Here is a 13,561-nt window from a genome sequence, read left to right as displayed (position 1 = left end):
ATTTATGGTAAAAAAACGAGCTAACTGTGACGTATAGAAAACGAAAATGATTATGATGATATCGCTTTTTAAGAAGGGATTACCATTGAGAAAGCAGTCTCGGTCTCCTGCATATTTGTCAAAATCTGTTAAAAAGTTACACTCGAAATTTACGACAGATTATACATCCATTTTCACACATTTCTATTGTAGCCTACTGTATAGACAGGCTTACTCTATACTATAACAATGAACATCTAAAAATGATTACACAATTTGTTAGATGCTTGTTCAAAGCATCTAACAAATTGTGTAAATAATCATTTTTAGATGTTCATTGTAATCAATTACCACAATTTACAACGTTTCCCTCCTAAGAAAATAATAAGTAAAAATTACAGAATCCCAAATAGGGGGAAGGAATCCGGAAGTGATAAGCATTTGACGAAATAAAGTTATCCATTATTCGAATTTTTTTAATATTCTATATATCAAAATTATAATAAATTCATTATAAATTGTATACGAGAATATAAAAAGTAAAATTCGAAATGTAAACAGCAATATGAAACCTTAAACAACGTATTAATTGCGTACTTCCTTCGAATTTCCAGATGGGAAATTTGAAGGAAGTACGCAATTAATACGTTACATAAGTCGTGTATTTAAACATAATTTAAGGTACTGAATTTATAATTTTTAATAAATATATTATAGTAATTAAGAAATTTTATATGATCTAAATACATTACAGATATAAATATTTGTTGTATACGACAGTGTACAGATTCAGATTTAGCAATTATGTACCTTGAACTCTTGATTTTCTCTATCTAAGACACGTGATAACGTTTAAAAAAATTTTTAAGACCTCGGCCAATAGCAAAACATGGAAATGACGTTTTGGATAATTCATTAATAATTTGTACTAGGAATAAAGTGACTTTTAAACGAATTAATGTAAATAGTTATTTCTCAGAAGTGATTATGATCAGGGAATACATTTAATTAATATACAAGCTCTACAAAGTCCAGATTTTTTAGTTGATCTTCAAAATCCAGAAAAATGAAAATCAAGCTGAGTGAGTATTCATTTATAATTAATACAAATTCAATTTTAAAAGTAGCTTAAGATATTATTTATATTTATAGTTTAATGTAGTTTAAAGTGAATTGAATATTAAGCCATCTTTCTTTTTATATAAATAAACTGAAGATTTAAAATGTAACGTTTATTTGTATTACTATAAAAACAAATACGAGTGATTAATTACATAAATTAATACAACATATAGATTTACAAATATATATATATGTGTGTTATTATATAACTTCCTATGATTATATATATAATTTTGAATTAAATTAAATTATATATTAATATTTATATGTTAAATAAATTAAGTCTAAGTGTAATAAATTGTAGAAATTAATCATTTCCTAATATAAATTTGAATATGAATATGCAGAGGTGTTTAAACGAAGAGACAGAAGCGTGAAATTTGCACTGAACGTGAATCGAACAGGCTGTTTTTAATAGAAATATACTCCTTGTATTTTATCTTACCGCATATTTTTGGATTTTTATAAGTAATGAGGTCGTAGTGCTCATTATATATTACAAAGCCATGGACCTTTAGATACGAATATTATTTCGCAGTCGAATATGCAGACAAATAAAAGAGCGAAGAAGCTAGTTTGTTTACAAACAAAGTAATTTATCAATGAGTCAAATAAAACAACTAGATTACAAATTGATAAATACGAACAAACAAAATAACGGATAAACGTCCGAACTGATGGTAGGAATGCAGAGGCGGTTAAGGAATTAGCATATCGCTTTGGGGGATCCGAAACTGGTTCGGGTGAGCAACTTTCTAGACATCTTTCATAGATGATCTGTCCCATCCTTCACCATTCGGCAACCCCTATTATGAACCCGGCCGAATCCATGATGGACATGGAAAAAGTAAGTAACGAATAGATCTATAGATTATTTTAAAACATTAATAAAAAGTTATTTAAGTTGGATTAAATTGACAAAAAATATGGCATAGTGCGAGTTATACGGCCGGCAAGTTTGCTCTTATGAGGGATAGAACTTGATCCACAATGGTATTAGATAACTTATAATAAAGGATAAGGAATGAACTCCGAATAGAGCACATGAAAAAACAATGGAAAAACAAAGGATTTACATTTGATTTTACATTTCATCGCATCACTGCTGAATAGTCCAATTGATTAAGTGATTCAATTTTCTTTTATAGATCTAATTTACGTATTTTAAAGTTAAATGGATCCAATTTATTCCCGTTATTTTTAAATTAGATCTATAAAAGAAAATTGAATCGCTTAATCAATTGGACTATTCAGCAGTGAGGCGATGAAATGTAAAATCAAATTTAAATCCGTTGGTTTTTCATTGATAGCTCTATTCGGAATAATTTGTGGGACAAAAATATTGAAATCAAAATTTATTGATTGTATAAAGTGTAAATTTTATCAGAAAAAAAAGGAAAACTAAATGAATTTTTGTTAATTAATATAATTACATAAATTTATCAAAATAAACTTAATATAATATTCTTTTTATCACTTTTAAACATTGCTTAGAACTGCAATATTCATTACTAAATTAAACATAAATATAAAACTGTATCATCGTCGTCGTCGTTTCCTTGTTCAGGTAATGTATGAGGTTGGGTTTTGTTCCTATAGTTTCCTATTTATCCTACTGTTAATTAGTTCCTTCTCTTTCCCTACCATAACTTATAATTCTTACAATTACTCTCCACATTTCTTTGTCATACTCGTACCATTATTAAACTGTACATCCAAGTTCCGTATTCTCTGTAGAAACTGTTTCATGACCCCTTTTAACATGATCTAATATTTAAGTTAAGATGTACAGTACAGTACATTCATCTACATTTCTCGTTAAACGTAATCTGTCTTTCAATGTTATTCTATTATTCTACATATACAACTAAATATTCACATCATATCTACTTGCATCTTTGTTTTTTATTCCCATAGTTATTCCCTTCTTTTTTTATTCACATTCTAATTTGTTTATACCATAATCGTCTTAATTATCTTAATACAAAATTTCCCTTTACACTACTGAATTTTCCTATTCCGAATAAGATAAATATAGAATGAAAAAATTGTTTCCACCTTTGCCATTTTGCATTTATTAAATTCGCTACATTTAACGCTAACTTTTCTTCTGCATATTAATGTAATATAAATTAAAAAAACAAAGTTTATTAACATAACTTTTAATTTTTAAAATTTAATTAATTGAATATATTTTTAAAACATGTTAATATTTATACGAGTATAATAATTAAGAGATTGTGTGACCATTAGTAAGATTGATTTCCACAAATTAATATTCAATATAGACGTTCGGATAGTGAGGGTTGGAATCAGGCTTATTTGAATGAAGCTACATATAAAAATTTGGGCTTTAAGCTTACCTCCCAGACGGTAGGGTTTGGTTTATTCGGTTAATGTTACCTATGGTTCCAAAATGGCGACTCGTCCCTCTGATTCCAGCAAATAGAAGAAAGGAAACAGTGGGGACGCACGTTCTAACCTAACCTAACCTATTCTAATAAATTACCATAGTTATTACCAACAAAATTATTAGAATAGGTTAGGTTAGGTTAGAACGTGCGTCTCCACTGTTTCCTTTCTTCTATTTGCTGGAATCAGAGGGACGAGCCGCCATTTTGGAACCATAGGTAACATTAACCGTTTATTCGTATACGGTAACGCGACACATGGATGATCGCGGGGGGTCTTTTTTATGAGAAATTGGCCCCTATGGTCTATTCAGATGTTACTAAAGTGAAAAAACCAGAAAAACCATGGCCAGCTCGTTGGTGAGGAATGAACCCACGACCAACTACCGGTGTTCAATGGTTTTATCCACTCGGCTACTGATAAGTCCCATAGCGGTAGGAATTGTGTCTTTATCGTCTCAGAACTGGGCCAATTACATAGCTCAATTGTTATTTCTATTATTAATGTTGTTTGCTGACGTTAGTAATAGTTTCTTATAATATAATAACATTTTATACACACAGATGACATCAATAAATCATTCTAGATCTTAAGATTTGCACAATTTTACAACTTTATTGCAAAATGTTGACATCTTATACATATGTTTTGAATTTATTTTACTAAAATAACAGCCTAACTAGGACCGTATTATTCACATGGCTGACTAGACTGAAGTCAGCCTTGTTAGTAGAGGCTCGTCAATTAAAAAACAAAAAAAAAAAAATTGTAACAGCGTCAAACTGGATATAGTTCTATTATCGCGGTCTAGTACGTAGCTACCGTGCCAGGTTTCGGATATTATAGCTTATTTAATATATTTTTTACATCATATCATAAATTCACGATCTTTTGCAAAGAAGTTCTATTGTTCTACCAACTATTCACGCATGTGAAAACGTGTTTTCTGTGCACCATGGATGCAATATACAATCATATTCATCAATAAGTGAATTGCAAGATTTTATAAATTCAACAAAGAACTGATTATATTCGTGACTCTTGAGAATATTCTAAATAATATTATGGATTGACTGTGGATTGATATTGTCACTACACTATTCATATTCTTTGTTTACGTTGTTGAATAATGCTAAATTTTATCAGTTAATTATTATTTTTTACAAAATATACTAATGAAGCTCATCATCATACTTCTAAGAAACTAGAATCATTTCGTTCTTAATAATTTATGAATGTTTTCTAGCCATAATATTAGTTAGGCTGTGATGCAAACTTGACCGTAGGTTATCTCAGTATTGATAAGTGACTATGTCTCCTTGTTTACCGATAATAATTATGCCTTTACATTGCGTGTTAATTAATTTAAACATTATTTTTTATGTGATTATCTGAATCTAATATTTATAGATAAATTAAAATATAAAATGGTATTATAACTTTATTTGCAAATATATTATTAGAATATTTAGCGATTTTAACAGTGACTAATATTAGTACACGATTTTGTTGTTATTAAAAAGGGATACGGTTCCCGAGGTCACATATAAAATTGCATAAACTAATGATATTTTAATTAATTAATTATAGTATTTTACTAATAAAAATAAACTTATTAGAGGAAACACGAAGGGAGACAACCACGTTCTAAGTCACCAAAAATCATACTGAGAAACTATTGTAATCTTCGTGTTGAATTGACTTTATTCATACTGTTAATTTTTTATCTATTTAATTTATTTTAACTTTATTATAAAAATGAAATTATAAAGATTATTTCGAACCGAGCAGCTTCTCAAAAGTTAATTTCATTTTCGCTTTTGTGTAGGCCTACTAATGGCACAAACCTACTAATGCAGTTAAACTTCTGCTTTTTTATTTCTTTACAAAGTTCATATATCGATAGATGTACAGGAAAAATATTTATCCGTTGTCTACATAGGTCAAAGTCAGCAATCCTCGGCTCATTCAGCATATTTCTGCAATTCTCTCTCACACACACAGCGCTTTGACTGGAAAGACAGGCTAGAAGCAGAAAAATTACTACATCTTGGCGAAATGTTTACTACGACATATTTATACTACGTAGGTCAATAAAAACAATATAGCGTAATATTTTTTCATTGAATTTTTTCATCGTCTAATCACAGAGTCGGATTTACGTATAGAATGGTCCCCAAATGAAAACACCGAAGAGTTCCGTGAAAAATTATTGTCGAACCGTAAAAACTATTAAAGGTATGGCCCATAAGTCATAGCTTAGTTTGCACTGATCTGCTTTCGTATCAAAGGATCAAATTTCCGTTGCTTAAGTTTAAACATGGTTCTGACACAAACTTTTTATTGTAAACTACACAGTCATTATCAATACAAAAGTTAGTTGATGCGAAACTGTGACAAGAAAAGGGATCACTTGCCGTTTGGTTTTATTCATGGAGGGAGATCTTTTATAGGAAACTCACTCTATTTAGGTGTTACTAACGTGAAGAAAATCAGTGATTTGCCCTGGATCTATTGATCGTTTATTTCTACACTTTAATATAACTTATTTAATATATAACGGCAAATATTGACAGAGAGTAACACATGCATGCTAATAATTAAAACGAGACAGAGGTAATAATGTTGTGATGGCAGAGAGCTAAGTAGCAAAGTCAACAGGTTGGTTATTTTTAGAATGTTGCTGTATAAGATCGGCGCAATCAAGCTACATTGTATAAATATTGCTTTCGGAACCGATTGCCTTCATATATTTATTTAACAGTGAAATATAATTGATGCTATAAAACTTTGGCGGTTAAAGGTCATGGGATGGGGGATTTAGGAGATCGTGTCGTATCTGGAATGGGGTTAATGAAAGTTTTGCTCATTATTGGTATTTACAATTTTAAAAGAATTCATCCCTATACTCAAAATAAGCCTTTTGCCTTTTTATTATAATATATAATAATTATTTTTAAATAAAATCTCAGAACAGATGGCATTCGCGTAACTTTATGAATTACGAGTGCCAGAAAAGTCTTGCATAAAGCCCTGCCAGTTTTTATTTCTGTTAATAATTTACAACGTATTCAAGTTATAAATCGATAAAATTTTATTAAACATACGAAAATTAATATAAAGTTTTATAAATTATCGATTAAGCATACATTTATAAGTACATAAAGTAATGTTAAAATTCTATTTACAGACAAGATGAGAAATTGGTTATGGATTTTAACAATATTTCTTACAAGTGCGAAAGGTAAAACTTCGTCTTTTTATTTATTTATTTAATAATTATTGAAACTAAACAAACTATAATGATGAATTATATATACATAGTTTTATATACTGATATGAAATTATTTAAATTTTAGTCTTAAGTACCGATATTAACGAAGAATTGCTTAATGAATGTCACAATTGTTGCCCTTTGCCAAAAAATTTTGAATATGGAAAATATTTTCCTCGATTCCCACCAAACATTAAAGTAGTTCCTGAAGAAACCATTTTGAGATTTCGATGTAGAAACAAGTTCGAATTAAAAGGAAAAGAAAAGAGCATTTGCATACTTGGCAATTGGGTTCCCGCATTACCAAAATGTATTGGTGAGTTATTGCTTTAAAATAATCTAAGCATACACAGGAAAAGATGCTTCACTCAAAAAATATCGTTTTTATAGTTAAATCCTGTCATTTACCACCCATTGTGGAACACGCGGAAGCTCTTATACCACTGAATACGAGACATTTTACAGTGGGAACCCGAATAAATTATCGATGTGACATCGGATATGAAATGAATGGAGATGAATTAATTTGCATTAAAAACGGTTCTGATTTGATTTGGGATGGAGAAGTGCCGAGTTGTAAAGGTGAATTAATTAGAACATGACGTACCGCGGAGAGTATTTTAATATTTCAATAATTAAATAAAAATAAAGTCATAATTGTACATATAAATTATTAATATATTTAAATTTTCTGATTCAACAGTCATACCAAAATGTGAAGATCCTGGCGTTTCTTCTGATGGATATTATTATGGAGAATGTTGTAATAAAGGGAGTGTTATTCATTATGAATGCAAACCCGGCTTTAGTCTTATCGGACATAACACAATTGAATGTTTGTCAGAAGTCTGGAGCAACAAACGACCACTTTGTCAACGTAAGTACTAGTCATTATAATATTTTGTAAACAATATGAATATAGAATTTCATATTAAAAAGATGTTATCTTTCTTTCGTGTTACAGTTTAAATGTAAAAAATTGATAGTTATTTTGTTTCGAATTATTTTCATGTATTTATTTTGAAATAAATATATTTTTAGCCGAAATATTTTGCCCAGTTCCTGAAGAAATTCCGCATGGAAAAATTGTTGGAGAGAAATCGGGAGATTTTTATCAAATCGACGATCAGATAACTATTGAATGCGAAGAAGGATATAGAATCAGCAATGGAAGCGATATTTTGTTCTGTGAAGACGGAAATTGGGATGACAAATTTCCTATTTGTATAGGTGATTTGGCTGCATAACATATACTAAAAGTCTTATTTAATATGTTTACATTTTGTTTTGTTTGATAGATGTAATCGAATAATTATCCAAATATATAATACATTGTAGCATTTCAGGAGATGAATTATGAATTTAACCATTAGTAAAAAAGTAATTTAAGTAGTATGCGTGCTACAACAGTAAGAAAATCCATCAATGGCCATAAAGACATTTTAGTAGTTTAGTGTAGTTCTTTAGAAGTGATTGAACTGAGCCTTTTATAACTTATTTCACAGTTAATTTTATTTTAATTAATATTAAGCAGGTTCAGTTTACATTGAAATTTTGCGGTTGATTAATCTTTATGTAATAGCCCACAATTCTCGATAAAGTCTTGTCAGAAATGGATGAAAATATTAGTTTATTAGGTCCAGAAAGCGATTCAAATCCCCTTATTGTAGAATTAATAAATACTCTTAATTTTTCTGCTAGCGCGATACTTAGAAATGAGAGAATATCCGATAATCTAATTGTAAACTCTCGTTGACATAAACTAGTTGATCTGGTATCTAGAAAATTGAACATATTAAATACTAAATGTCAAATTGGCAAATCAGCTGATTAAACGTTTGTGTCTAACTAGGTGAAGTATGTAACCAGATAAATCTAAATGTTTGGTGGGTTAATGTTACCTTAGGTAGCCAAGATGGTGGCTCGTCTGTAATTCCAGCAAGGAAACAGTGGGACGCACGTTCTAACCTAACCCAACCTATTCTAATAATTTGGTTGCTAATAATTATGGTAATTTATTAGAATAAGTTAGGTTAGGTTAGAACGTGCGTCCCCACTGTTCCCTGTCTTGATTGTTGGGATCAGAAACGAGCCGCCATCTTGGCTACCTAAGGTAACATTAACCATTTGGTGTAAGTTTGCTCGAGACTTTCAGCATAATTTTGCGATTTGTCGTTTTCTGTTGTTTTGGAACATTGTTATTGCAACAAAAATCGACAGAAATAATTAATTTAATTGATTGATTGAATTGAATTGATTGAATTGACCAAAGAGCTGAGAGTTGAATGCAATATTTAGATTTAAAACAGGAAAGACTCCTGATGCCGATCGTTTAATTTATAAGATATACGGATATCTTCTGCATGTTACGTAGAGATAAGATTTGTTGAAATGATGTGATGTCTAGGGGTTAATAAAAATTATAAACAAATACAACTGTTATTAATTTAAATAATTTTGTAATTCATTAACGAAATCGCGTTAATGTATTAGTGACTGTAATAGTAAATTGAAATTTATTATCATTATTCATACTAACTTTTCGTATTCTTCGAAATGATTTGAATTAATGAACATAACTTTATAAATTTCCTGCACGATCATGTTGAAATGAAAGATGATAATTCTTATTTTATATATAAAAAATAACAGAAATCGAATGCGATCTTCCAAACGTACCAGAAAATGGATTTATTCACGAGACAAATGAAACTATTTTCCCGTACGAATTCGAAGTGAGTTTTGGTTGTGAAGAAGGATACTTGCTAATTGGAAATAGCTGGACTGCCTGCGGCGAAAACGGTTGGAGTAATCAATCTCCCACATGTCGAAGTAAGTCAAATTATAATATTAAATGCTTAAAGATTTGCATAACACGACACTACACTTTTCGGAATGTAACTACTGTGTTATACGAGGGATACCCGTATATAATATCAATACATGATTCGTAACTGTAATAAAAATAATAAAATCACAGTAATTATATAATCATTTAATAGAATTTTTATTCTAACCGTATCTTTCCAGAGATACAATGCCCCGATCCTTTATCACCCGAAGGTGGGTGGAAGACGGGAGATTCTTACAACATAGGAGATGTAGTGGAATTTGGATGCTTTTCTGGATATCAATTACTTGGTTCTGCCAGGAGAGAGTGCATGACTAATGGAAAATGGAGTGGAGAACTAGCTAGATGTGATTCCAAAGGTAAGTAATAGGGCGTTAATATATGCAATATATTCTTATAAATAAAGATAAAATACTTATTTTTCTAAGTTTGCAAAGTTAAGCAAATTAGATTAATTATTTCAGAAAATGACTGTCCTAATCCTGGTACTCCCATAAATGGAATGAAAATTGGTGAAGGTTACTACAAAGTTGGAGACGTGGTAGAATTTGAATGCCAATCTGGAAAACAGTTAATCGGTTCCAAAAGAAGGATATGCCAAAACAACGGAGAATGGTCCGGATCCGATGTTACGTGTTTAGGTAAAAATACTTTTATCTATTATGAAAGCAGGAACAAATTTCTTTTACTCGTACATGACCAATATTACTGTCATATTATTTTTTGTTTCATTCTGTTCTTGTTGAATTCTTTCCACTTTAAAAGGTTTCTAGGAAGAAAGCAGTGTCAAATTTGGTGTTTCTGGAAGCACAGTTCGCTTCTGTGTCACTACCTACCAATTAACAATATACTATTAATAGCGCGTAAGATTATGACTGACAATTTGAAAGAAGAAAAGATACGTGTAATAAGAAAACGGAAAATCCCACCTAGTGCAGAGTCGTTAAAAATTAAGGGGGAAATAAGTTGGAAAATAAAGGAGGAAGGCAATATTTAATGGATATTGTTTTCACTTAGCTAATTTATTTTGAAAATTACTAAAGAAACATCAGGGAATTTATTTGTAATATATTAGCAGTCAAGCTTGATTTTATCAGTGCCTTTTGTTGCTTTGAGTCGTAAAATTGAGAATGTACAATTCTCAATATTCATTGAAAATAATTTGTTCCTCATCATCATTGAAAATTTCAGATGATATAAGATTAAAATAAGGTTGTATTTAGCATCAGAAATTTCATGCAGAGAATTAATTGTATTTTAATTCAATTAGCAATCACATGATTTTTTAATGCGTCTTATTTAGCTCTTATATTTTGATAACCGCGGTAGCATTTCTTACCGAGATAGTCGATTCCTAGAGTCTACTCTCACTCGTTATCTCATCCTTTATCCAGTCCATACACAGTTCCATGTGTTTTGCGAAGCAGAATGTGTGAAAAAGATCTCGGTATGTCTATTGACGTTTGTGTATGTTTCTTAGAAAACGGGCTCTCGTGGATTTTTTTTTATTCCTCTTCTTGAGGAATCATCCTCAAAAATTGTTTGAATACCTTTTTTCTTAATAAATCCTACATAATATGATGATGATCAATTCTTCGTCTTTTTCAAATATTTTGTATATAAAACGTTGGGAAAATTACAATGTAATAAATCCTATTTATCTAAAAAATAATTTATGGTTGATATTTTTTAGTTTTTCAAATGTATCTTTAACATTTAAGAAAATATTTCCATTACAGATGAGAACGATTTCGACCAGAAAGAATCCATTAGTGTCCGTTTGGAAGAATTAATATTTGTCGAAAAAAAGGAACAAGAAACTCGTTTGAAAAAATACGAAGAAGAAATTTTGGCACAAATTGGCAATGATTCTGATGCACTTTCTCGAGCTATCAATTTTAATCATCCTCATCGATTGATATTTTATTTTATTTTCGACATGTCCGGAAGTATTGGCAGCGAAAACTTTCAAATAAGCATTAATTTTGCTAAATTGTTAATCGAAAAGGTAGTAGATAAATCATTTCTAGCAATAAAAAGTAATTTTAAAACTCAATTTTAATTATTTATTTGCATTATCGTATTTAGATTGGAGTTAGTAAAGATGGAAGTAGAGTGGGAGTAATGACTTTCAGCGACACAGCTGATATTGTATTCTACCCAATGGTTTATTCAAATACCGAAGAAGTAATTCAGGCATTAGACGAAATAAAATTTTCAAGTAAGTATAATTACAGATTAATTTTATGTATTGGATAAATAAATGAATGATTTATGAATATTTTTACTGTAGAAGGAAGAGGAACCGCTACTAGATTGGCTCTTCATCTCTTACGTGAACAAATGATTCCTTTGACAGAAGCACGTTTAGGAGGAGAACAAAAGCCAATAGCATTTTTAATGACAGATGGTAATATTCTTTCTATTATTTTTTATACTTTAAACCAATTTGAATTAATTCGATTTTGTGTTGTAAATTTCAGGCAAGGCTAATATGGAGGGAGATCCAATGAAAGATGCCGAGAGTTTGAAAAACAGTGGCGTGGAGTTATATTGTATTGGGATAACTGGAGATAGAAATATGAAGACATTGTATGATATTGCATCTACTAGAGAAGAGCACGTCTTTATCTTAGACTCTTATGATACTATGGGTTGGTTAGTGCAACAGCTCATTAATGGCTCCGTGGGTAAGAATGATTTTGTTTACGATAATTAACTCGAATTTCATTATTATTATTGTAATTTTAAAAAATAACTATCAATGTTAAAATTTATATTAATTAAGATAGAGTAAGGAGTGAAATGATTCGCGTTATTTCAAGCTCTTCGGCTAGGAAATTATAAACTTTTCCGGCAGGCGACAATTCTTCGTAGAAGTAATTAGAATCAGTATAACTAATTAATTTCCTAGTTTCAGAGCTTGAAACCAATACGAGCTATTTCATCCCTTGGAACATTACACCCCAAGTGTCCTAATATATTTTTGAATTGAATTAATATAACAGACAAGAATAAGCAGCCTGTACTTTTATATACATTACGGTTTCAGTAAATAATTTGAAATATTCCAGATTACTCTACATGCGGAATTCAGAAAAGTGTTATACAAAATAATAAAAAGGATCTTGGACGAGCAGTGGGTGGAAGAAAAGCTGTAAATCCTTGGCCTTGGATGGCAGCACTAAATTTAGTGAATGCAGATACTATGAAATCTGAGGCAAGTATTTAATATAAAATTGTTTTTATTCTAGAAATAATTAATAATTATAATAAAATACACATTATCATAAAAATATTACATTGATATAGTTCAAATTCCTGTTAATTTTCCTTTTGAAGTTGTATGTAATTTTCTTATCGCTACGTTGTGACAATGTCAAATCCCGGATCAGACAATATAATAATATATCAAAATTTCAGAATTTGTAATTTACGTTGTTATGCGGATCAAAAACACCGATTACCCGAATGAAAATATTTTTTCTTACTATAGAAAATCGTTACGATTATGTATTTTTCTCATTACAGCATCATTGCGGCGGTTCTCTGATAGATAAATTATGGGTCCTGTCAGCAGCCCATTGCTTCTACGATCGACAAAAGAATCTAATACCAAAAGAAAACATAATAATTAATTTAGGTAAGTATAAGTAATTTTATAACAGAAATTAGGCCTAACAATATCTAATATGGATGAACAAAGCGATCTTCGTAAAACGTATAAACCGGAAGGGATGACAAGATATAGACAAACAAGATAGTATTTTATTAGTTACACATAAACATACCTATAGAATGAACGTTTACCGGTGAATAAGTTGTTCAAATAATGTCATTTATCTTTTATTTCCCCGTCTTACTATAGATATAACACGGGAAAGTATTCAGTTGAATAAAAATAAAACTTTATATTTAAACAT

At 30.0% G+C, this 13,561-nt stretch overlaps 1 protein-coding gene across 1 annotated transcript in view; it reads left to right on the top strand.

Annotated features, from left to right (window-relative positions):
* Window positions 1–913: 913 nt before the first annotated feature.
* LOC136975312 (sushi, von Willebrand factor type A, EGF and pentraxin domain-containing protein 1-like) overlaps window positions 914–13,561 on the top strand; it is a 55,316-nt gene continuing 42,668 nt past the window's right edge. The window contains exons 1-15 of the mRNA XM_067270369.1: window positions 914–1,061; window positions 6,704–6,757; window positions 6,873–7,103; window positions 7,178–7,369; window positions 7,491–7,664; window positions 7,829–8,017; window positions 9,440–9,619; window positions 9,818–9,997; window positions 10,103–10,279; window positions 11,378–11,646; window positions 11,727–11,859; window positions 11,932–12,048; window positions 12,122–12,328; window positions 12,713–12,858; window positions 13,170–13,281. Of these exons, the coding sequence (XP_067126470.1) occupies window positions 1,046–1,061; window positions 6,704–6,757; window positions 6,873–7,103; window positions 7,178–7,369; window positions 7,491–7,664; window positions 7,829–8,017; window positions 9,440–9,619; window positions 9,818–9,997; window positions 10,103–10,279; window positions 11,378–11,646; window positions 11,727–11,859; window positions 11,932–12,048; window positions 12,122–12,328; window positions 12,713–12,858; window positions 13,170–13,281 (2,377 nt within the window). The 5' untranslated portion in view covers window positions 914–1,045. The remainder of the gene's footprint in view (window positions 1,062–6,703; window positions 6,758–6,872; window positions 7,104–7,177; window positions 7,370–7,490; window positions 7,665–7,828; window positions 8,018–9,439; window positions 9,620–9,817; window positions 9,998–10,102; window positions 10,280–11,377; window positions 11,647–11,726; window positions 11,860–11,931; window positions 12,049–12,121; window positions 12,329–12,712; window positions 12,859–13,169; window positions 13,282–13,561) is intronic.

The sequence above is a fragment of the Centruroides vittatus genome, unplaced genomic scaffold (genome assembly GCF_030686945.1).
Source record: "Centruroides vittatus isolate TY-2023 unplaced genomic scaffold, ASM3068694v2 contig_1089, whole genome shotgun sequence".
Taxonomy (NCBI): domain Eukaryota; kingdom Metazoa; phylum Arthropoda; class Arachnida; order Scorpiones; family Buthidae; genus Centruroides; species Centruroides vittatus.
This window is presented reverse-complemented; position numbering and strand designations above follow the sequence as displayed.